This window comes from Rhinoderma darwinii, chromosome 1 (assembly GCF_050947455.1).
Source record: "Rhinoderma darwinii isolate aRhiDar2 chromosome 1, aRhiDar2.hap1, whole genome shotgun sequence".
NCBI classification, from domain to species: Eukaryota; Metazoa; Chordata; class Amphibia; order Anura; family Rhinodermatidae; genus Rhinoderma; species Rhinoderma darwinii.
In genome coordinates, this window is record NC_134687.1 from 260,170,336 (window position 1) to 260,195,780 (window position 25,445).

Sequence of the window (25,445 nt, forward strand, 5' to 3'; positions counted from 1 at the left end):
GTGCACCACTATCGCCCTGCCGACATAACTGTGAGGGCCGCTGCATTGTCCAGGTCGTTCAAGACAAAGAACACAGTTGAGTCCCTGCAAAATACCATTGATCCGTCCTGCATCATTTCTGTTAATCCCCTGCAAGTTAGAGAAATGCCTCCAGGGAGGACATTTGTACGCCTAGCAGACAGGAGGAGAATCCTTCCCTGGGGACACAGCTCCAAACTGGCGGGGCACTTGGGTGTTCGTAAAACACAAGATCTGATTGCCCGTCAGTTCTGGCGGCCCACGCTGCCCAAAGACATCGTGGACTTTGTCTCGTCCTGCACGGTGTGAGCAGCTAACAAGGTTGCTCACTCCAAGCCTGCTGGTCTGCTCAAGCCGCTGCCTGTGCCTAATGCCTCCTGGCATCATATAGCAATAGACTTTGTCATGGACTTGCCCCCTCTGCTGGATGCAGTACAGTCTGGGTGGTGGTAGACCGATTCTCGAAAATGGCTCATTTCGTTCTGCTGACCAACCTACCTTCTGCTTCTTGACTGACCAACCTCTTCATCTAACACATCTTCTGGCTGCACGGCTTAACTCTGCATATCATGTCTGATCGGGGGTTCAGTTCACCTCAAAGTTCTGGAGAGCCCTCTGTAAACTTCTTGATGTAAAGTTGAATTTTTCCTTAGCCTACTACCCCCAGTCCCATGGTCAAGTCGAGAGGATCAATCAGATCATGGAGAACTACCTACGACACTTCATGTCCAGGCAGCATGATGACTGGGTGCAGCTTCTTCCTTGGGCCGAGTTCTCTTATAACAACCACACAAGCAAGTCCACTGTTGTCACATCGTTCTTCATCGTTTACGGCCAACACCCACGAATTCCTCTCCCGGTGTCAGCTACGAAGCATAAGGCAGATAAAAGGTTCTCCTTAAGCCACCTCAGTTTCTTCCAGGTACCAAGGTCTGACTGTTCTCTAGGAATATCCGGCTGAAGTTCCTTTCTCGCTCTAGTCCCAAGAAGACGGGGCGTAAGAAGGGGGTAATCCTCTAATGTCCGCGGCCGCAGGCTCCTCGCATCCTGCCGACGCCTTCCTTCCCGGAGATGCCAGCACATGTGCCATCCTGGCCTGCAGTGACCAATAGGGTGCGTGTGCGAGCTCAGTCCTGGCCTTAAGGGGCCGGACTCCCTGGACTATAAGGGCCCTGCCCCTTCTCTCATTGCCTGAGTGTTGTGTTTTCCCGTGCCATCCCGCTATTACCCTACCTCCTTTAACAATGCACATGATGAGAACAAAGTTCTAACACTTTAGGCACCAATGTACAAAACAAGACATTGTAGAGCTTGAGTAAGTTCAAATGCAGTAACCAAAGTAACTGTAATGGGTGCACTGCAGTACCCAGAAAGATTATAAAAATTGGGGTTACTTAGTATAGGAAAGGGATTTGGGACGACCTTATAACTGTAAAAAAATATCAAAGGTCAGTACAGTACAGATCTTTTTATATCCAGGACTGTAACCATAACATTTCCTCTAGACATTACTATGTCAAGAGGAAAGAAGGTTATTTGACGATCACAGAAGAGGTTATTTACTACTGTTTACTTTATGTCCACACGTAGCGTATCGGATTTTCGCGAACAGATTTCAAAGCGGAAAATCTGCAGCGTAACGCAGTAGCAGAGCGAATGAGATTTAAAAAAATGTCATCCACATGCCGCGTAAGAAATACGACGAAAAATAGTTCAGAAAACTGACTTGTTGTCACGTAGGGTTCGTGGACCCACTGGGCAGTACCGCCTTGGCAGTATGGCAGCTGGCCAACAGGGCGCAGGTCAGAGTCTATAGTTTATATAGGGTACCTGTGGCAGCTCGGACAGTAGCAAGGCAGGCTTGGAAGGGACTAGGCAGCAGGTAGACGTCAGGCGTGGAGAAGCAGGACAGGCGTGGTATACAGCACAGCACGGCTACAGCTAAGCACAGCACTACATCAGAATACAGGAACCACTGGGAGCAGGAAGCACTAGGGGACCATTTGCAAGACAGACTAGGAATACAACAACAAAGCTCAGGCGAGGGAGGATGGGGCTGGGACCTTCTTATAGCCCAGGGTGCCCTGGACCAATTAGCTCAATCACCAACATGCTTGCACTCTGGCTTCTCAAGTCTGGACTGAGCTCGTGAGCGCACCCTGGTGGTCACTGTGGAGCAGGATGGCCGTATGTGCAGACATCTCTTGAGAGAAGGGCGTTGACTGGATGGAAGGAGTTCGTGGTCAGCGACCATGGACGTTACACTTGTGGTTCTGTTTTAAAATCTGCAGTATGTCAAATTATGCTCTGGAATCGCTGCTTTTCTATTGCAGGTTTTCCCCTTTGAATTCAATAAGGAGGTAAAGCCCGCAACAAAAAGCAGATGTTGCTATTGTGCGGGAAAAAAAAATGCAATTCCCCTGCAAAAATCCCAACTCCCAAAAACATTTCAAACCTTATACTTACCCAGATCTCTATGCTTCTCTGCAGCTTGGTCTCCTGGGATGACGTTTTATGCCATGTGACTGCTGCAGACAATCAAAGGCTGCAGCGGTCGCATAGGCCGAAACGTCATCCCAGGAGGCCAGATTGCAGGAATTTTTTTTTAACTTGCTGTTTTCTGCAGCGGACATTCCGCCCGAAAAAACTGCACCACAATTTGGTGCGGTTTTTGGCCCGAAATTCCCTCCAGGATCCAGGGTGGAAACGCTGTGTACTTTCACGTAGCGTAGTTGACCTGTGTGAACATAGCCTAAGAGCAGTGAGAGTATGGAACTCTCTCCCAAAGGAATTTGGCATAGTAATGCATTGAAGACCAAAAAGCGCCTGGATTCCTTTCTGGGAGGAAATAATATTACAAGTTACAGTTGCAAGAAAAAGTAAGAATTATCTGGATTTCTGCATGGATTACAAACAAAATGTGGTCTGATTATCTAAATCACAATTATAGACAATCTAAACTAATAACACAATCTAACTAAACTAATGACCTAAAAACAGTTGTACTCTTCAGTAAATAGTCACCATCTAAGGGTATGTGGACCCGGGGAGGGAGACGCCGGCAGGAAGAGGAAGATCTGCGGGATGCCGGTTAGTGGAGATCGCGGTCCGTGACCGCGGCCGTAACAGTCTGTTTAGGATGTATCTCATACATCCTGGTATGGAAGAACTTCGGCAGCCAAGAACATCTCATATGCCCCTGCTACTAAAGGTTCTAAGCTCAGGCCTGATAGCAGCTAGCGTCATGATCTTGGCTCTGGCCACGATATAGCCTGAGATTGAGAAGGTTGAACTGCAAGTTGCATATGCATGCAGCTCTCCCTCCCATAAGCCTGTGTGAAGGGCAGAGGGGGACATGTTGGTAGCGTGCAGGGAGAAGGGCAGGATCTGAGATCTTGCTCCTGCCCCTATATGGCTTTAGACGACCCCTGGGGCAGGGAGAGCATGAACTTTTGTTTATGTTATCACCACCCCTATCAATCAGAAATCATACTTGGTCCCCAATTTTCATATAAAGGGATACCTATAAAAAAAAAAATGGGAGATGAAAAATAGTGCCTAACTAGGGTGTTTATTGACTTCTCAACCAAGAAATAAACCCGCGTTCACATCACATCAAACACTCACACCTCATGCACACACACATTCTACATTTTATCTTGTTCCTATCCTGTCTGTAGCCGAACTTCAGCATAAAATCAACTGTCTGCCTATCTCTTGCAATACACCTTAGACACTACCATTCATTCTTCTTTAACCCCTTCACCACAGCAACACGGCTATATACGTTCTAACTGCCGATGCCCCGTGCAGTTAGCACGTGTATAGACATCACCAGCCTGGAAGGGATTTAATGAGTGCAGTGCTGCTTCAGTGTAAGCAGCACTACACTCTCATGTGTGCCGGGGCTTTGAGAGCCCCGGAATACACCCCCCCACCGTAGATAGTGTCACCCACAACCCCCGCAAAACCCTTTGTAAATAGCGCCACCCCGCCCAGCGTTCTGGCCGAGGATTCCCCTCCTAGTGGGAGCCCCCACCGTCTTTCCGTCCCCGCTGTAGATAGTGCCATCCCCGTGCAGACAGCCAACCCCCCCCCTCCCGCTGTAGATAGCATTACACACCCCCGCTGTAAATAGCGCCACCTGAAATTAGTCTAGGAGAGGAATCCCCGGTGTCAGATCGCACTGGCCGGGGATTCCGCTCCTAGACAGAGCCACTAGAGTCACTGTCTAAATGGAAAGTGACGTCAGGGGCTCTGTCTAGAACTGGAATCCCCGGCCAGAGAGATCGTACAGCGGGGATTTAGCTCCTAGAGTTAGTTCAGGTGTCACTATTTACAGTGGGGGGTGTGATGCTATCTACAGTGGAGGATTTCTATCTAGCATCGCACCCCGCAATGTAAATAGCGCCACCTGAACTGACTCTAGGAGCAGAATCCCATGTCAGATCGCACTGGCCTGGGATTCTGCGTCTAGACAGAGCCCCTGATGTCACTGTCCATTTGCACAGTGACATTAGTGGCTGTCTCTCTAGGAGCAGAATCCCCACCCGACACTCTGGCCAGGGATTCCGCTACTGAAAAAGCCCCTGGTTTCACTATCCATACATGGACAATATCGTCTGTGGCCCTCTCTAGGAGCGGAATCCCCGATGTTAGATCGCTCTGTGTCGGGGATTCCGCTACTGGAGAAGCCCCTGGTGTCACTATCCATATATGGACAGTGAGGTCAATGGCTTCCTGTAGGAGTGGAATCTTCAGCCAGAGGGATTTCGCTCCTACAGGGAGATACAGTTGTGCTATTTACAGGAAGGGGGTGCAATTTACTGGGGGGGGGGGGGGGATGGCACTATCGGCAGCGGGGATATTGCTAAATACAGGGGAGGATGTTGCTATCTACAGGGGGGTGACGCTATTTACAGGGTGTGTGGCACTATTTACATGGGTACTGTGACATATTGGCACTCTACAGGGGACACTGGCGCTATCTACATGGGCACTGTGTGTAGCAGTAAGTGGGCATTATCTACAGGGAGAATTGTGGCACTATCTACAGTGGTATTTTGCGTCACTATCTACATGGGCACTGTGATGCTTTCAAGGGGTTGGGACAAAGAGTCCATGAAAAACGGATGGCAAATGCCGGTTAAAAATGGTCAGGCGGCCGGGAAATGGATTAAAATTTTGAGATACATTGATGCAAAACAGCCATGAAAAACTGACAGTTGATTCATTGTTGACGGCCATTTTTTTCCACGATCATGTGTGTATATAGTACTCTTCACTCTCCCCTCACAGCTATCCAGAGTGACGGAGGGAGAAGAGGACTAATTGTTACAGAGCGCGTGCGTGCGTGTATATATAAATTACAAAAAAGTGTTTTTTCTTTAATTTTTAGTGATTTGTCTGCTCATAATAAAAATTTAAAACACTGAATTAATTAAACTAATCTAGAAAATAAAAGCCTAAGGCTGGGTTCACACGAGCATGTTACGTCCGTAAAGGACGGAACATATTTCGGCCGCAAGTCCCGGACCGAACACACTGCAGGGAGCCTAGCATCATAGTTATGTACGACACTAGGAGTCCCTGCCTCGCTGCAGGACAACGGTCCCATACTGTAATCATGTTTTCAGTACAGGACAGTAGTTCCACGGAGAGGCAGGGATTCCTAGCATCGTACATAACTATGATGCTAGGTGCCCGGCTCCCTGCACTGTGTTCGGTCCGGGACTTGCGGCCGAAATACGGTCCGTCCTTTAAAGACGTAACATGCTCGTGTGAACCCAGCCTAAGTCTTGTAAAAAACTAAGTAAAAATAGTTGATATTCAAAGCGGTTCCAAAGATATTATCGTTTAAAGAAGTGCATATCATAAAAAGAAAATTTGACCTGGACACAGGAGCATCAATGACCCCTTGGTCATAAAAGGGTTAATAATAATGGTTCTCACTATATCTAATATATTCCTAACAGATTTCCAATCAATAAGAAATTATATCTCCATGCACTGACTGACACTGTAAACAATAGTTTCACATTAGTGCCAAGAAGAAAAAAAAAATCTGTATTCATTAACCCCTTAACGCTCATTGACGTACTATTACGTCATGGTAAGCGCCCTGTTCGCGCTCCATGACGGAATAGTACGTCTCGGGAGTAACGGCCGTTTCGGCCGTCCTCCCGACACATACAGGAGCTGTGACAGCTGCTGTCTCGTACAGCAGCTTTCACAGCTCCAACAGCGGGGACCGATCGCTGTGTCCCCGCTGATTAACCCCTGAAAAGCCGTGTTCAATAGCGATCACGGCTTTTTAGGGGTTAAGCAGCCATCGCTGGCCTGCTACACGATAGCGGCCGGCGATGGTGACTATGGCAACCGGACACCAAACAATGGCGTCCGGCTATGCCATAGACGGAAGCCTAGTGGGTCCTGACGAAGTCAGGACCCACTATGCTTGCTGTCAGTGAGTAGCTGACAGTTCTAATACACTGCACTACGCATGTAGTGCAGTGTATTAGAATAGCGATCAGGGCCTCCTGCCCTCATGTCCCCTAGTGGGACAAAGTAAAAAAAAGTTTAAAACAAGTTAAAAAAAGATGTGTAAAAATAAGAAAATAAAAGATTTAAAAGTAATAAAAGTAAAAATCCCCCTTTTTCCCTTATCAGTCCTTTATTATTAATAAAAATATATAAACAAATAAACTATACATAATTGGTATCGCCGCGTCCGTAACGGCCTGAACTACAAAATTATTATGTCATTTATCCCGTGCGGTGAACGCCGAAAAGGAAAATAATAATAAACCGTACCAGAATCACAATTCTTTGGTCACTTCACTTCGCAAAAAATGGAATAAAAAGAGATCAAAAAGTCGCATGTACCTATAAATGGTACTGATGGAAACTACAGTTCGTTACGCAAAAAATAAGTCCTCGCACGGCTTTATTGATGGAAAAATAAAAACGTTATGGCTCTTAGAATAAGGTAACACAAAAAGTGAATGATTGTTTACCAAACGTATTATATTGTGCAAACGCCATAAGACATAAAAAAAAACTATAAACATCTGGTATCGCCGTAATCGTATCGCCCCGCAGAATAAAGTGAATATGTCATTTATAGCGCACGGTGAACGCTGTAAAAAAAATAGAATAAGAAAACAATAGTAGAATTGCTGTTTTTTAGTCACCGCGCCACTTAAAAATAGAATAACTGATCAAAAAGTCGCATGCATCCCATGAAAAGTACAATGAATTCCTCAAGGTCTCTAGTTTCCAAAATGCTGTCACTTTTGGGGGGTTCCCAATGTTTTGGCACCACAAGACCTCTTCAAACCGGACATGGTGCCTAATAAAAAGGAGGGCTCAAAATCCACTAGGTGCTCCTTTGCTTCGGAGGCCGGTGCTTCAGTCCATTACCGCACTAGCGCCACATGTGGGATATTTCTCAAAACTGCAGAATTTGGGCAATAAATATTGAGTTGCGTTTCTCTGATAAAACCTTTTGTGTTATAAAAAAAAGTGGTATAAAGAGGATTTTCTGACAAAAAAAAAAAGTAGATTTCACCTCTACTTTGCTCTAAATTTCTGTGAAACACCTAAAGGGTTCATAAACTTTCTAAATGCTGTTGTGAATACTTTGAGGGGTCTAGTTTCTAAAATGGGGTGTTTGATTGGGGTTTCTAATATATGGGCCCCTCAAAGCAACTTCAGAACTGAACTGGAACCTAAAAAAATAAATAAATTAGGCAATACTTCGCTTCTTACATTATACTGATAATGAGCCGTGCCCACCCCGAGATGACCCCAGTTTTGACCGTTTGTATAAATGGAGACCCCTATTAGACCGTTTCAGTGCCCGGTTTTGGCAAGCATTCACCCCCGAAAAGTGTATTTCTATTGATGAGTCCTTGGTACATTTTAAAGGGAGGCTTCAATTCCGCGAGTACCTGCCGGGTAAGAGGGCAAGGTATGGGGTGAAGATGTATAAGCTGTGCGAGAGTGCATCAGGGTATACCTACAGATTTAGGATATATGAAGGGAAGGACACCAGTATTCAGCCCCCAGAATGCCCCCCCCCCCCTTACTGGGAGTTAATGCAAAAATTGTGTGGGATTTGGTGCGCCCACTGCTGGACCAGGGTTACCACCTCTACCTGGATAATTTTTATACCAGCGTCCCACTCTTCAACTGCCTCGCTTCCAGAAGTCCTGCGGCATGCGGCACTGCTAGAAGAAATCTGAGAGGCCTCCCTAAGACTCTGCAGGGCAAACGCTCAGAAGGGGTGAGAGCAGGGCACAATCTAGCAGCAACATATTATGTTTCAATTACAAGGACAAGAGAGATGTCACACCAGTACCCATGTACCTGTACGAGGTAGCAGTACAGAGACCCCCAAACCAGACTGCATCCTGGACTACTATAGGTACATGAGAGGAGTGGACTTGTCAGATCAAGTCCTGAAGCCCTACAGCGCTATGCGGTGTGGTATAAGAAGCTGGCCGGGCACATCATACAGATGGCATTGTACAACGCGTACGTGCTACATCGATGTACAGGCCAGACGGGAACTTTCCTGGAATTTCAAGAGGTGGTTATCAAGAAACTAATTTTTATGGACCAAGAAGGGGGGGGGCACCCAGTACTTCTGGAAGCGAGGCCACACGCATCGTACCAGGGCAACACTTACCAGGAGAAGTTCCCCAAACTGGCAAGAAAGAAAAAAGTAAAAAGAGGTACAAAGTCTGCTATAAGAGGAGGATAAGGAAGGACACAATATATCAATGTGACACGTGTCCCGAAAAGCTAAGGCTCCGTATGAAAGAGTGCTTCAAAATTTATCATACATCCCATGATTTTTCATCTACCCCAGTTTTACTTACCCTGATGCACTCTGCACAGCTTATCCCCCCTCGTCTTTCCCCTCTGAGCCCTGCTGCGTGCCTAGGCAGCTGATTACAGCCACATGTAGGGTATTGACGTACCCGTGAGAACCCACATTACAGTTTATGGGGTGTATGTCTCCGGTCAAAATGCTCACTACACCTCTAGATGAATGCCTTAAGGGTGTCGTTTTTAAAACGGGGTCACTTCTTGGGGGTTTCAACTGTACTGGTACCTCAGGGGCTACTGCATACATGACTTTGCACCAAAAAATCCCCAGTAGGCCAAATGGTGGTCCTTTCCTTCTGAGCCCTCCCATGGGCCCAAACGGCAGTTTATCACCACAAATGGGGTACTGCCGCACTCAGGACAAATTGGGCAACAGAATGGGGTATTTTATTTCTTGTGAATATTAGAAATTTTAAGCCAAAACTACATATTATTGGAAAAAATAATTTTGTTTTAATTCCCAGCCCAATTCAAATAAGTTCTGTGAAAAAACTGTGGGGTCAAAATGGTCACAACACCCATAAATGAATTCCTTGAGGGGTGTAGTTTCCAAAATGGGGTCACTTCTGGTGGGTTTCCATTGCTTTGATACCTCTGGGACTCTGCAAATGCGACATGGCACCCGAAAACCAATCCAGCAAAATCTGGACTCCAACAAACACATAGCGCTCCTTTCCTTCTGAGCCCTCCCATGGGCCCAAACGGCAGTTTATCGCCACAAATGGGGTATTGCCGCACTCAGGACAAATTGGGCAACAAAATGGGGTATTTTGTTCCCTGTGAAAATAGGAAATTTTGATCATACATCTTATTGGAAAAAATTTCATTTTTTTAATTTCACAGCCCAATTAAAATAGGTGCTGTGAAAAAACTGTGTGGTCAAAATGATAACAACAGCCATAAATGAATTCCTTGAGGGGTGTAGTTTCCAAAATTGGGTCACTATTGGGGGATTCCTACTGTTTTGGCACCTCAACACCTCTTCAAACCAGGCATGCTGCCTAAAATATATTCTAATAAAAAAGGGGCCTCAAAATGCACTAGGTGCTTCCTTGCTTCTAGGGCTTGTGTTTTAGTCCACGAGCGCAGTAGGGTCACATGTGGGACATTTCTAAAAACTGCAGAATCTGGACAATACATATTTAGTAGTGTTTCTCTGATAAAACCTTCTGTGTTACACAAAAAAAATTGAATAAAATTGAAATTCAGCAAGAAAAATGAAAATTTGCAAATTTCACCTCCACTTTGCTTTAATTCCTGTGAAATGCCTGAAGGGTTAAAAAAAACTTTCTAAATGCTGTTTTGAATACTTTGAGGGGTCTAGTTTTTAAAATGGGGTGTTTTATCAGGGTTTCTAATACATAGGCCCCTCAAAGCCACTTCAGAACAGAAGAGGTACCTTAAAAAAAAGGCTTTTGAAATTTTCTTAAAAAAAAAGAGAAATTGCTGTTTATGTTCTAAGCCTTGTAACGTCCAAGAAAAATAAAAGAATGTTCAAAAAACGATGCCAATCTAAAGTAGACATATGGGAAATGTGAACTAGTAACTATTTTGGGTGGTATAACCGTCTGTTTTACAAGCAGATGCATTTAAATTCTGAAAAATGCTATTTTTTATAAATTTTCCCTAAATTCTGCAATTTTTCAACAATAAACACTGAATATATCGTCCAAATTTTACCACGAACATGAAGCCCAATGTGTCACGAGAAAACAATCTCAGAATCGCTTGGATAGGTTTAAGCATTCCGACATTATTACCACATAAAGTGAAATATGTCAGATTTGAAAAATGTGCTCTGAGCCTTAAGGCCAAAACAAGGCTGCGTCCTTAAGGGGTTAATTTATTAGATTAGGAATTTGTGATCATGGATTAGGGTTAGCAAATTCTATACATATATAAATCCCCAATTTCATTTGCCATTTCCTTATATATACACATACACACGTGTGAAATGTATTTAACTTCTCATCAAACAGTTTTTTGTTTTTTTTAAAAAGTGCACTTTGGTACTAAAGTAGGCCCCTTCTGCAAACAAAGTTGAATTTTTGAGCTATTTTTGCTTATAATCATAGTTTGATTTTTTGACGGCAGTGGTGTATGAATTATTACGTTGTACTTTTATAGATGGTATCGTGTGCGCGATAGGGATACACTCACTTTTTAAGGTGTTTCATCAATGTGTTCTATAAATTGTAACTTTTTTGTTAAACCTCCATCTGGAAACCAGATTTTGGTCTCTCCAGTTCTGGTGATTTTATAAAGATATGTGCATGTGGACATAGGTATAGGTGGTATATATGAACTCTGAACATCTTGAACTTTTATTTTTAGGAGGGGTTATGCAGCTTATTTTTGGCTTTGGTCATAAAATTAGCCAGTTTTTTTTAAGCATTTTTAATAAAAAAAGAATTGAAAAAAAAGTTTGTTTGGTGCAAAATTTCCATGAAGGTGCTGGTGTATATAACGTGATAAGTGGCATTAGACAATGTGCCAGGTGTCTTTCAAAAAGTGTATGGGAGATTAGTATAGTTTTTTTTTATTTTATCATTTAAATTTAATTTGTAAATGTCAAGTTTGAAAACTGTCCTGGTACATGTTAGCTCATCTGCATGTCTGCTTTAGTAAATTCTTGCATGCCCCTAAAAAATAACATGGTTGTTACTCCTACTGGAATGTATGAAAAATAAACGAACTGGGTGTTACCTTTCCCCTTGTTAATACAATGTGTCCCTACACAGTAAGACACTGTCCAAGCAATGCAAACCGTATCATCAAAAAAGGATATGCCCCTCCACATTCTAAGGGGAATGGTAGCACTCATTTGTCGTTTTCATACATTTCTAAGAGGATTATAGGAGGAACGGCACAATGCAGAGCTCTACGAAAAGGTGCTCCAGCATTGTTATTTCATTGGAAATGGAATACTTACTAAGGCCCCATGCACACGACCGTGCCCGCAATCACGGCCCGCGATTGCGGGCACGGCCGGCCGCTGACTGACAGCCGCATTTTCGGGCCGTGCTCCCATACAAAGTATGGGAGCACGGCCCGCAAAATGCGAAAGAACTGACATGTTCCATAATTCCCGGAACATTTCCACGGCACTGACACCCTTCCGTAGTGCTACGGAAAGGTGTCAGTGTTCAATGAAAGTGAATGGCTCCGTTTTTGAGCACTACGGAAGGGTGTCAGTGCCATGGAAATGTTCCGGGAATTATGGAACATGTCCGTTCTTTCGCATTTTGCGGGCCGTGCTCCCATACTTTGTATGGGAGCACGGCCCGAAAATGCAGCTGTCAGTCAGCGGCCGGCCGCGTGATTGCGGGCACGGTTGTGTGCATGGGACCTAAGGCAGATATGTAAGGAAAGCCGACAGAGCCTCTTGAAAGAGGCTCTGTCACCACATTATAAGTGGCCTATATTGTACATAATGTGATCGGCGCTGTAATGTAGATTACAGCGGTGTTTTTTATTTAGAAAAACTATCATTTTTTAAGGAGTTATGACCTATTTTAGCTTTATGCTAATGAGTTTCTTAATGGACAACTGGGCGTGTTTTACTATATGACCAAGTGGGCGTTGTGGAGAGAAATGTATGACGCTGACCAATCAGCGTCATACACTTCTCTCCATTCATTTACACTGCAGATAGCGATATAGCTATATCGCTATGTGCAGCCACATACACACACTATAACATTACTGCAGTGTCCTGACAATGAATAGGCATCACCTCCATCCAGGACGTGATGTCTATTCAGAATAGAGATTTACAGCAAGGCAAACGTAATATCGTTTTAAATGACATTTTACAGCGTAATCTCGCGAGATCACGCTTGCCTTGCTGTAAATCTCATATAAACGTTCGCGAAGTGTCAGGATTCTGTATAGACATCACGTCCTGGCTGGAGATAATGTATATTCACTGTCAGGACACTGCAGTAACGTTAATGTGTGTGCGTATGTGGCTGCACATAGCGATATAGCTATATCGCTATCTGCAGTGTAAATGAATGGGGAGAAGTGTATGATGCTGATTGGTCAGCGTCATACATTTCTCTCCACAACGCCCACTTGGCCAAAAAGTAAAACACGCCCAGTTGTCCATTAAGAAACTCATTAGCATAAAGCGAATATAGGTCATAACTCCTTCAAAAATGAACGTTTTTCTAAATAAAAAAACACTGCTGTAATCTACATTACAGCGCCGATCACATAATGTACAATATAGGCCACTTATAATGTGGTGACAGAGCCTCTTTAACTAAGAACATCTCACTGTTCCGGGAGCTAGTTTAAAGAGGGTGTGATTTGGTAATTACTATGCTTATCTGTCTCATCATTTGTGTTCTTGAAAAATCCACAGCAGCAATCACATAGTGCGTCTGATATATAGACCAGAACTGCACATTTTATAAAAAGACCAGTACCTTAAAGGAACAGTGTCATCACAATTTTTTTTTAATATGTTAAAGATGTTAGTGCTTTATTAAAAACGTTTATATTTATTTGTGTGTTTGTGTTTTACTTTTTCTTATTTTTACACTTTTTCTTCCCTATGGGGGCTGCCATTTTTTGTTCCATTTCTGTATGTGTCGATTAACGACACATACAGACATGGAATACGGCAGCCACAGTCCCATAGAGACTGCGAACGGGTCCCGTCCCATCCACTTCTGTGTACGCCGTCTGTGTGGGAACTGCGCATGCGCCGCTCCCACACAGTCCAACTTGAAATTGGCGCCGTCCAGCGCCATTTTCCTGTGGACCGGAAGTCGAGGCCGGACAGTAATATTACTACTTCCGGTCGCGGCTTCCGGACTTGTGCACTTGGACCAGCGGCAGCAGACGGAGCGGACGGGCCGGAGGGAGCCGCGGCGGCAGGAGCAGGTAAGAGATTTCAATGTATGTTCGTGTTTGTGTACGTTTACTACTGTATGTAAACCTACTACACTGTGTGTTAGCTCAAAAAATGGCGACACACAGTGTAGGAGGTTAGACCGTTCAAACCCCTCGTTTATCCCGGCACTAGCCAGGATAAAGGAGGGGGGGGGGATGCTGAGAGCTCACTAGAGCGAGGGCTTTTTACCCAATTTTGCAATGCTGCAATTTTGGGAATAGCTCCATCTAGTGACCAGCAATGGGAAATATTATAAATTAGAATTAATTTATAATATTTCCTGACTCGTGAAAAAAATTAAAAAAATTTGAACAATGTTTAATCACCTACACACTAAATGTTTAATTAAAAAAAAAAACACGTTTTTCTGGCAACACATTCCCTTTAACAACTGATAAAAGAAGTCACTCATCCAGAGCCAATCCAGAGATTTATTTTCTCCAGACCAAAATCGGCAGGAGCAAGTTTTGCCACTTTATAATACAATATACTTTAATATAAAGTGAAATTCTCCTGTGAAAGATTTGACCACAAATAGTTTTGTCACAAACATGATTATAAGGAGGAAAAAAAGGTAACAAAACCTTAAACTTTATTCAAATAAATGGAACTGGTCAGCAAACTTTAATTCAACCCCTCAAGATGTCTTTGTCCTCATGTGTTCTCTGAAACAAATACACACACATCTGCAGTTATTGCTCTTCTATTTTTATTCCTTATTGACCACTTATAATTCTTTGAGCAATAAACCAAATAATCTTTTATTTCGAAAACGTCTCACAAAACTTTAAGAAAATGGAATGCATATAGTATATGTGGAAATCTAAAAATCGAAGAGCAAGAAATATAGCACAGGTTTAGAATGTATCTATAAGGCCTCATGCACACGAACGTGTTTTTGCGTCCGCAAGTCAATCGCAAATCTGCAGGTGAATTGCGGACCTATTCATTGCTATGGCACCATGCACACGTGGATTTCACTGTTCCTTCCAGGACCGCAAATATGAGCCGCAGAAACTCAGGACATGTGTTATTACAGCCTGCAAATTCGCTACGTAATTTGCAGGAGTGTTGCTAAGCAACGATAGGAAGATTTCCTTGCACTTTTTTATATGATCTGCATTTTGCAGATGGCACACAGATGCACTACGGATGACATTTTATCCGCAAAATACAGACCAAGGTCGGGGAATTTGCGGACCAGAAAAATACTACTGTGGTGTGCACACGGCCTTAGGCCTCAGGCACATGACCGTATCCATGTGCACGGCCGTGATTTTCAGGTCGGGTGGGGGGCGGAGTCACCCGCGAGCCGCCCGCAAATTGCAGGCCGTGCACATGGCCACAGCCATTATTTGCTATGAGCCTGGACCGCAGAACACGGCTGTAATAAGACATGCCCGTTCTTTGTGCCGTCCGGGCTCCTGGGCCATGCACGGACCGTGGAAACCACGGTCGTGTGCATGGCCCCATAGGAATGAATGGGGCCACAATTCTCCCGTGGATTTTCGGGGGAATTGCAGCTGCAAAAGCACGTTCGTGTGCATGGGACCTTCGCTTGTGCTCTACAGTTTGAATTAGGCCTGGTTTTCCACACAAAAAGATCACGTTAAAAGTGCACTGTAGAGATATTCATCAGCTTTCCTGCCATGTCTTGCATTCCTGACAATTCTGAAGCATCTTTTCTTAGAACACGTTGTACCATTTCTCTGTTATTTCTCCAGGAAATGTATGAAAAAAATTGACAACTTGGGGTGTTCATCTCAATGTAGTGTGTCCCTACCTACTCTAATCAGTGCTTACAGTGTCATTTCTGTAAAACAATGTTCCATTCTGTGGTTGTGAAGGTTATGGAGCATAGCAGCTCCTTATTGCAGACTGTCCAATCTTTAAGTAGGTACCTGTGATTACCAGAACGAAACATCAACCTAAATGTCCCTGCATTTTGCCTTTAAAAGGATGTAATTTAACCCACCGACAGGTTTACGTTCCATTGTGACCTACTTTCTTTCATGCAGAACACTAAAATGCATTATACCTATCCTTCAAAGGGAGGAGAAAAAAAATAAAAAAATAAGAATAGCATTTCTAGGTGTAAGGTATTTAAATGAATTAGGTAATCTGTAGTTAGAACATCATAATTACATAGTTCGTACATTTAAAAATAAAAAAAAATAAAAGTCTTCACCGCAAATCTGGAGATCTCCCATGGAACCCTTTTGCTTCTCCAATTTGACTTAGCATCTATGATCTCCATCATCAGCACTTGGATCTTAGCTGTCTCTTGGTGGTCCAGGAGGTCATTATATTGATTGCTTTATTATATCCCCATGTATGAGGTTTGTTAAATTGGTCTGCAGTATTTTGTAATTAAACTGGTGTGATATGAAATATTTTGCTATGTACTTTATAATAAGAATATCTTGTTATACATTTGTATTTTCTGGTCTTCTCAAAAATTAATTACAATTTTTAAATAAAACAAAAGACATACGTATGTTCATCACCTTCAACCAAGGGATGGAAAAAAGGAATGGGATTATTAATCCAGAGGAAGGCAAGAAACAAAACAAACCATAAGGCATTAGCCAATCTTCCCTAAAAAGGAAACATTTCCCTCCCGATTGACAGGGGCGATCATACTGGATCATCATTCATACAAGATCATAAATTTGCTTACAAGGGTAGTCTTATATAGACTTCTACAGCAATCAGCTGATCCCCAGCCGGTAATCATTTGGAGGGTTGGCACCAGAAAAACCCATTGATCAACTATTACTACTGGGGGAAGCTGCCAGCAGCTGCACATTTCTCTAAAAATGTGGTATTAGGTCCCATGGACACGACCGTAATTTTCATCTGTAATTACAGATGAAATTGCGTATCAATTCATTTCTATTAGCCACCTTTCCATATATTTACAGATGTGTGTCCATGCCGTAGAAACGATCCATGAAAGATAGAACATATCCTATTTTTTTCTACAATTGCGTCACAGACTCGCCAATAGAAGTTTATGGGCACTTCCGCAATTGAGGTCGGCTACGGATGTGTATCCGTATTTGCGGACAGTAAATCCGCAAATTTACGGTCGTGTGCATGAGGTTTGACATGGCACCCATAGAATGACTAATTATAGGGCTCCGGGCAGGTGACATCTCACTATGACATTTATATGCCCTCATAGGAAAAACCCCTTCAACACAGACAATTATGAAAATAGCCAATAGCTACATTATTATATATTTTTTCTTTAAAAAAAAAAAAAAAATTACCTTGAATCTTTTAGTAAAAATAACAATTTTAAAATCTTCATTTTGAAATATCCAAGGTACTGTTGGTAATACTTGACTCACAATGTCAGTTATTGTTCTGGAAGGGCAACTCTTGAGAGATGAAGTGTCTCAGACGTTCCAAATATTGACTGTACAATTCAATGTCATTATGTCCAGCACCCTCTACCCATAAAGGTTCTACAGTTTTAGGACAGCGTTCATAAAGTGCCAGCCCATGAGAAAAATCAATCACTTCATCTTCTGTCCCATGGATTATCAACACAGGAGATGTGATCTTTGAAACCTTTTCAATACTGCAAAATAGATGAATAAAATTTATGCAGAAAAGAGAAATAAACATTCATAAAATGCAAATAAATTACTGGACATATAATTTTAATGTAACATCATACAGAACTTTCCCAGCTCTTTGTTTACCTTGGCTTCTTCAGAAGCTCTACAACTGTCTATAAGATGGGAATACACCTTTAATGTTGTGATGAAGTGATGGCATATTGCTATGACATGCTATTACTTTATGATCAGTGGGGGAGGTGTCTATCCTCTGGGACCCCCGCTGATCCTAGGAATGAAGGGGTTGCAGAGTTGATTTAGCGATGCAGAGTTGATTTAGCGATGCATACCCTTCACTATTTTCCCCTACATAGCTTCCCTGGATACCCACTTGTGCAGGGAAGTGCAGGACAGCCCCCATACTGTTGAATGAGTTACTAAATCAGCTTTTACTGCACTCTCATTCTCCGGATCGGTAAGGGTACCAGAGGTCAGACCTCTGAGAAAAAATATACTGAAAAAACTTGAGTAAAAAAAAAAAAAAATGACCGCAATCTAAAAAAAAAAGAAAAAATATCTTCACTACCTAACTAAAATTTAACGAACTTCAGTAAAAACTGAATGTCCATCACAAACTGGTGCAACTGTAACGTGCCTGAGGACCCGCCTCCGGCAGTGTATGACTGACCGCACTAATACACTGCACTGCACATGTAGTGCAGTGTATTAAAATAGAGATCGGGGCTTCAGGCCTTCAAGTTCACTAGTGGGACTGGGAAAAAAAAAAACGTTTTGAGTTAAAAAAACAAAACAAAAAAAAACTGCCTTTTTCCTAGAGTTAGGCCTTATTCACACGACAGTGAAAAAAAATGTCCAGTTAAAACTGATCAACTGTCAGTTTTTCATGGCCATTTTGCATCAGTGTGTCTCTAAATTTTCATCCATTTCAAGTCCATCTGTCCGTTTTTAATGGCCGTTTGACATCCATTTTGCATCAGTTTTTCATGGCCGTTAAAAAAACTGATGAATTTCATTGGTCAGGCTTTTTTGTCCCAACCCCCTGAAAACAACCAAAGGAAGGTCACATGTTCACCTAGACACTATTTACAGCCTCCCTGTATATGATGCCACACGCCTCCCTGTATATGATGTCACACGCCTCCCTGTATATGATGCCACACGCCTCCCTGTATATGATGCCACACCAGCCTCCCTGTATATGATGCCACACCAGCCTCCCTGTAGATGCCACACGCCTCCCTGTAGATGCCACACGCTTCCCTGTAGATGATGCCACACGCCCCCTGTAGATGATGCCACACGCCCCCTGTAGATGATGCCACACGCCCCCTGTAGATGATGCCACACGCCTCCCTGTAGATGATGCCACACGCCTCCCTGTAGATGATGCCACACGCCTCCCTGTAGATGATGCCACACTAGCCTCCCTGTAGATGCCACACCAGCCTCCCTGTAGATCGTGCCACACCAGCCTCCCTGTAGATCGTGCCACACCAGCCTCCCTGTAGATCGTGCCACACCAGCCTCCTTGTAGATGCCACACCAGCCTCCCTGTAGATGCCACACCAGCCTCCTTGTAGATCGTGCCACACCAGCCTCCTTGTAGATGCCACACCAGCCTCCCTGTAGATGCCACACCAGCCTCCTTGTAGATGCCACACCAGCCTCCTTGTAGATGCCACACCAGCCTCCTTGTAGATGCCACACCAGCCTCCCTGTAGATGCCACACCAGCCTCCCTGTAGATGCCACACCAGCCTCCCTGTAGATGCCACACCAGCCTCCTTGTAGATGCCACACCAGCCTCCCTGTAGATGCCACACCAGCCTCCCTGTAGATGCCACACCAGCCTCCTTGTAGATGCCACACCAGCCTCCCTGTAGATGCCACACTAGCCTCCCTGTACATGATGCCACACCAGCCTCCCTGTAGATGCCACACCAGCCTCCCTGTAGATGCCACACCAGCCTCCTTGTAGATGCCACACCAGCCTCCCTGTAGATGCCACACCAGCCTCCCTGTAGATGCCACACCAGCCTCCTTGTAGATGCCACACCAGCCTCCCTGTAGATGCCACACTAGCCTCCCTGTACATGATGCCACACCAGCCTCCCTGTAGATGATGCCACACCAGCCTCCCTGTAGATGATGCCACACCAGCCTCCCTGTAGATGCCACACCAGCCTCCCTGTACATGATGCCACACCAGCCTCCCTGTAGATGCCACACCAGCCTGCCTATAGATCGTGCCACATACTCACGAGAGCAGCGCCGTCTCTCCTCTTCTTCACTTGTGGTCACTCGTCTGCACGGGATCTGGCAAGGCAGCGCGACGGGGCGGTGACGTCATCGAGGCGCCTTCAAACCCGAGTGACCACAGACGAGTGACCACACCTGAAGAAGCGCCGCAAACGTGAGTATGCCAACGATAGCCAGCAAGGGAACTAGTAGTTCCCTTGCCAATCCCCATGTAACAGATCCGTTTTTAACGGTTGTTACATGTATTGACAGCCGTTAAAAACGGATCCATTGACTTCTATGGGGGCCGTCAGGCCGTTAAAACGGCCAAAAATAGGACATGTCCTATTTTTTGACGGCCATTATTCATGGGCCGTTAAAAAAACGGCCGTGTGAATGCACCCATAGAACATCATTGTTCTGAAAACGGCCATGTGAAAGCCGTTAAAAGGACGGCCATCACATGGCTGTTTTTCACTGTCGTGTGAAAGAGGCCTAAGTCTTTTATTATTGGTAAAAAAGTTAATAAAAACAAACAAAACCCCCAAAAACGATACATAATTGGTATCACCACGTCCGTAACGACCAAACTATAAAATTATTTTGGAATTTATCCCGGACGGTAACTTAGAAAAAAAATGAAAACCGCCAAAATCAATGTTTTTAGGTCCCATCTCCTACGACATAATGGAATGAAAAGTGCTCAAATTTACCCCAATATAGTACCAATAAAAAAAAATAAAAAAATAAAAAAAAGACAGCCAGTCCCGAAAAAAATGTATTAAAAAAGTTAGTAGTCTTTGAATATGGCGACACAAAAAACTAATTATTTTAAGGGGTTTTATTGTGCAAAAGTTGCAATACATAAAAAAATAAAATAAAAGCTACTGTAATATTAAAGAGGGATTTGGGGAAGCTGGAGGTTTGGGCAGAGAAATGGCAAATTAAGTTTAACCCCTTCACGACTGCCATACGGCTATATACGTTCTAACTGCCAATTCCCTGTGCAGTTAGCACGTGTATAGATGTCGGCAGCCTGGAAGGGGTTTAATAAGTGTAGTGCTGCTTCAGTGTGAGCAGCACTGCACTCTCATGTGTGCCAGGGCTTTGAGAGCCCCGGAATACACCCGCCAATGTAGATAGTGCCACCCACAACCCCCACAAAACCCTCAGTAGATAGCACTGCCAGCGTTCTGCCGAGGATTCCACTCCTAGAGGGAGCCCACGCCGTCTTTCCATCCCTGCTGTAGATAGTGCCACCCACCCTGCAGAAGGAAACCCCCCCCCCTGTAGATAGCATCATCTGACTCTAGGAGTGCAATCCCCGGTGTCAGATCGCACTGGCCGGGGATTCCGCTCCTAGACAGAGACACTAACGTCACTGTCCAAATGGACAGTGATGTCAGGGGCTCTGTCTAGAAGCGGAATCCCCGGCCAGTGCGATCTGACACCGGGGATTGCACTCCTAGAGTCAGTTCAGTTGGCGCGATGCCATCTACAGCGGGGGCATCCAAAGAAAGTATTTACAGTAGGCAGTATCTGCGGGCACTGGCACTATTTATGTGGGCAATATCTACAGTGGATTGCATCACTATGGTGTTTTTTTAAGGGGGTTGGGACAAAAAACTCCCTAACGAATAAAATTCATCCATTTTTTTTATATATATATATATATATATATATATATATATATATATATATATATAAATAAAGAGAGAAATTTTTTTAAAAAAAAATTACAAAAAAGTTTTCTCTTTAGTGATTTGTCTGCTCATAATAAAAGCACTGAATTAAACTAATCTAGAATATGAAAGTCATAAGTCTTGTAAAAAAAAAAAAAACAAAGTAAAAATAGTTGTATATTTAAAGCGGTTGCAAAGAGATTATCGTTTAAAGACGTGCATATCAAAAATGGAAAATTTTACCTGGACAGGTGAATCAATGACCCTTGGTCATGAAAGGGTTAATGTCGATAAATGTAAGGTTATGCACTTGGGCCGAAGGAACAAAATTTTACAATTATGCATTAAGCACTGGGTAAAACTACTACTGAAAAAGACTTGGGGATATTGGTGGACAGTACATTTACCTTTAGCAACCAGTGCCAAGCAGCTGCTGCCAAGACAAATAAAACCATGCGACGCATCAAAAGAGGCATAGATGCTCATGACAAGAACATAGTTTTGCCTCTATACAAATCACTAGTCAGACCACACATGGAATATTGTGAACAATTTTTGTCAAGAAGGAGATATTGAAAACCGTGAGAAATTAACCCCTTGCAACTGCATCCAGTTTTGACCTTCCCGACAGGGACTTATTATTTAAATCTGACATGAGTCACTTTGTGGTTGAAACTTTATAGTGCTCTTCCTTATCCAAGGGATTCGGAGATTGTTTTCTCGTGACAAAGTACTTTATATTAGTGGTAAAATTTGGTCGACATACATTCCGTGTTTATATGTAAAATAAACACCAAAAGGTCGAGAAAATTTGTTACTAATTACCATTTGCAATAGGTCTACTTTATGGTAGCATAATGTTTTTTACGTCCTTTTATTTTTCTAGGCTGTTAGAAGGTTTACAGCAATTTTTCACATTTTCAAGAACATTTCCAAAAATTCTATTTTTTAGAGGCCAATTCAGTTCTGAAGTAGCTTTGAGAGGTCTATATATTAGAAAGCCCCTGCAAATCAGCCCACTTTAAAAACTGTACCCCTTGAAGTATTCAAAACCCTTTAGGAGTTTCACAGGTATAAAAAAGGGAAGAGGAGTTTTTAAACTAGAGATAAGGAGGTCAGTGTTAAAATAAAAGGGGTAAATCGTTTAGAGAGGGATTAGACTATACTGGTTGGTGGAGAAATGGACTGTGGAGAGAGGATAAGGCAAAAGACGAAGTAGATCCACTTGTTATAAAACATTAAACATAAATATGCCCACAATTCCAACTAATCACATACCGGATACTAAACATGAAGAATTAAAAGCCAAGTTAAAGTGTATGTTCACAAATGCCAGAAGTCAAGAAAGCAAAATGGGGGAGCTGGACGCTTTGGTACGAGACGAACATATCAATACAGTTGGTGCTGCTCAAACATGGTTAGACTCTTTACATGATTCTTCAGGGTTTTATACGGTTTTGGAAAGACAGCTGGCAAATCAGAAAATTATTACCTATCCTTTAGATAGGTGATAATTTAGGATTTTGGGAATACCCTATTAAATTAATTTAATAGGGTATTCCTCATAGGTGACTGTCAGAATCACGATATACGGCAATACATTAGTATTGCAGTATATCATGCAAGCGATCCGACGATCGCTGCTTCAAGTCCCCTAGAGGAAAAATAAAAGTAAAAAATAATAAAAACCTAATTTTTATTATTTATGTTCCAAAAAACAAAGTATTAAAAGTTCACAAAACCCCCCTTTTGCCATTTTTCCCCTAAAGGAATGTTGAAAAAAATAAAAAAGTTAACATAACTGGAATCGCCGCGTCTGTAAAAGTCCGAACGATCACAATATAGAGTTGTTTAACCTGCTCGGGTAATGTCGTAAAAAAACACATATATAAAACACGCAAATTGTTGTTTTTTGGTCACCTTAGCGCTCCGAAAAAAATGAAATAAAAAAAGTGATCAAAAAGTCGCATATACCCCAAAATGGTATAGTTGAAAATTACAGCTCACCCTGAAAAATTTAAGATCTCACATCACTAAATTGATGGAAAAATGGAAAAAGTTATGGCTCTCCGAATATGGCAACACAAAAGATTTTTTTCATTTAGCAAATATTATTATTTTTTTTTTTTAAGTGATAAAACATAAATATAGTATCGCTGTAATTGTATCAACCTGTAGAATAAGGTGGCTATATAGTTTTTACTGCCTGATGGACACCGTAAAAACACCCCCCCCCCAAATGGCGTAATTGCTGTTTTTTGCCCATTTTACCCCACAAATAAAAAAAAATTCAACTTCCCAGTACATTATGCGGTACAATAAATAGTGCCATGAAGAACTACAACTTGTCCTGTAAAATACAAGCCCTCAAATGGCTAAATAAAAAAAAAATTACAACTTTTGGAAGGTGGGGAGGAAAAAACAAAAAAGTGAAAATCCCAAAAATGGCTGCGGAGGGAACAAGTTAATAAGATAGAGTGGTAGGTAGGATAGCCATCAATTTGCACATCGAGAGAACAGGTTCACAGTAGATGCGGTAGCTTTGGATATGAATACAATTTTAAAACATTTAGATTCAGGTTGTTACTATGCAAGAGTTTTATTTGTGGATTTTAACCCTTTCAAGACCGAGATCATTTTGGCCTTCAGGACCAGCCCCATTTTTTCAAATCTGACGTGTCAATTTATGTGGTAATAACTCTGGAATGCTTTTGCATATCCAAGCGATTCTGAGATTGTTTTCTCGTGACATGTTGTACTTTATGTTAGTGGAAAAATGTGGTCAATAAATTCATTGCTTATTTGTGAAAAACACCAAAATTTAGAGAAAATTAGCAAAAATTATGATTTTTCTAAATTTAAATGTATCTGCTTGTAAAACAGATAGAAATACCACACAAAATAGTTACTATTTCACATATTCCATATGTCTACTTTATATTTGCATCGTTTTTTGAACATTATTTTATTTTTCTAGGACGTTACAAGGCTTAGTACTTTAGCAGCAATTTCTCACATTTTCAAGAAAATTTCAAAAGGCTACTTTTACAGGGACCAGTTCAGTTCTAAAGCGGCTTTGAAGGCCTTATGTACTAGATAGACCCCATAAATCACCCCATATTAAAAACGGCACCCCTCAAAGTATTCAAAACAGCATTCAGAAAGTTTCTTAACCCTTTAGGCGTTTCACAAGAATTAAAGCAATGTAGAGGGGAAATTTACACTTTTTTTTTTTTTGCTGCAATTCATTTGTAATACATTTTTTTCTGTAACACAGAAAGTTTTACCCGAGAAATGCGACTCAATATTTATTTTTAGAAATATCCCACATGTGGCCCTAGTGTGATAATGGACTGAAATACCGGCATCAGAAGCAAAGAAGCACCTAGTGGATTTCGTGGCCTCCTTTTTTTAGAATATATTTTAGGCACCATGTCAGGTTTGACGAGGTCTTGTATTGCCAAAACAGTGGAAATCCCCCAAAAGTGACACGGTTTTGGAAACTGCACACCTCGAGGAATTTATCTAGGGGTATAGTTAGCATCTTGACCCGACAGGTCTTCTGCTATATTTATTGGAGTTTTCCTGTGAAAGTGAAAATCTACTTTTTTTCTGACAAAATATAAAAAAAAAAATATTTGCAAGGAAGAATAAAAAGCACCCCAAAACTTGTAAAGCTACTTCTCCCGATTACAGTAGTACCTCATATGTGGTACTAAACTACTGTTTGGACCCACGGCAGAGCTCAGAAGGGAAGGAGCGCCATTTGGATTTTGAAGCGCAGATTTTGCTGGATTGGTTTTCAGTGCCATGTCGCGTTTGCAATGCCCTGGAGGGAGCAAAACGGTGGAAACCCTCCAAAAGTGACCCCATTTTTGAAGACTACACCCCTCAAGGAATTTTTCTAGGGGTATAGTTAGCATTTTCACCCCAGTTTTTTTGCTGAATTTAGTGGAATTAGGCCGTGAAAATGAAAATCTACTTTTTTCTGAAAAAACATAGACATGTTTAATTTTTACAATGAATAAAGGAGACAAAAATCACCCCAAAATTTGTAAAGCAATTTGTCGTGATTATTACCACATATGGCATATTGCTGTAAACTGCTGTTTGGACCCAC

The 25,445-nt window shown here is 42.5% G+C and overlaps 1 protein-coding gene across 1 annotated transcript in view; it reads right to left on the reverse strand.

Moving 5' to 3' along the window:
• Positions 1-14,229: 14,229 nt before the first annotated feature.
• ABHD17A (abhydrolase domain containing 17A, depalmitoylase) overlaps positions 14,230-25,445 on the reverse strand; it is a 41,606-nt gene continuing 30,390 nt past the window's right edge. The window contains exon 4 of the mRNA XM_075863720.1: positions 14,230-17,405. Coding sequence (XP_075719835.1) covers positions 17,177-17,405 — 229 coding nt within the window. The 3' untranslated portion in view covers positions 14,230-17,176. The remainder of the gene's footprint in view (positions 17,406-25,445) is intronic.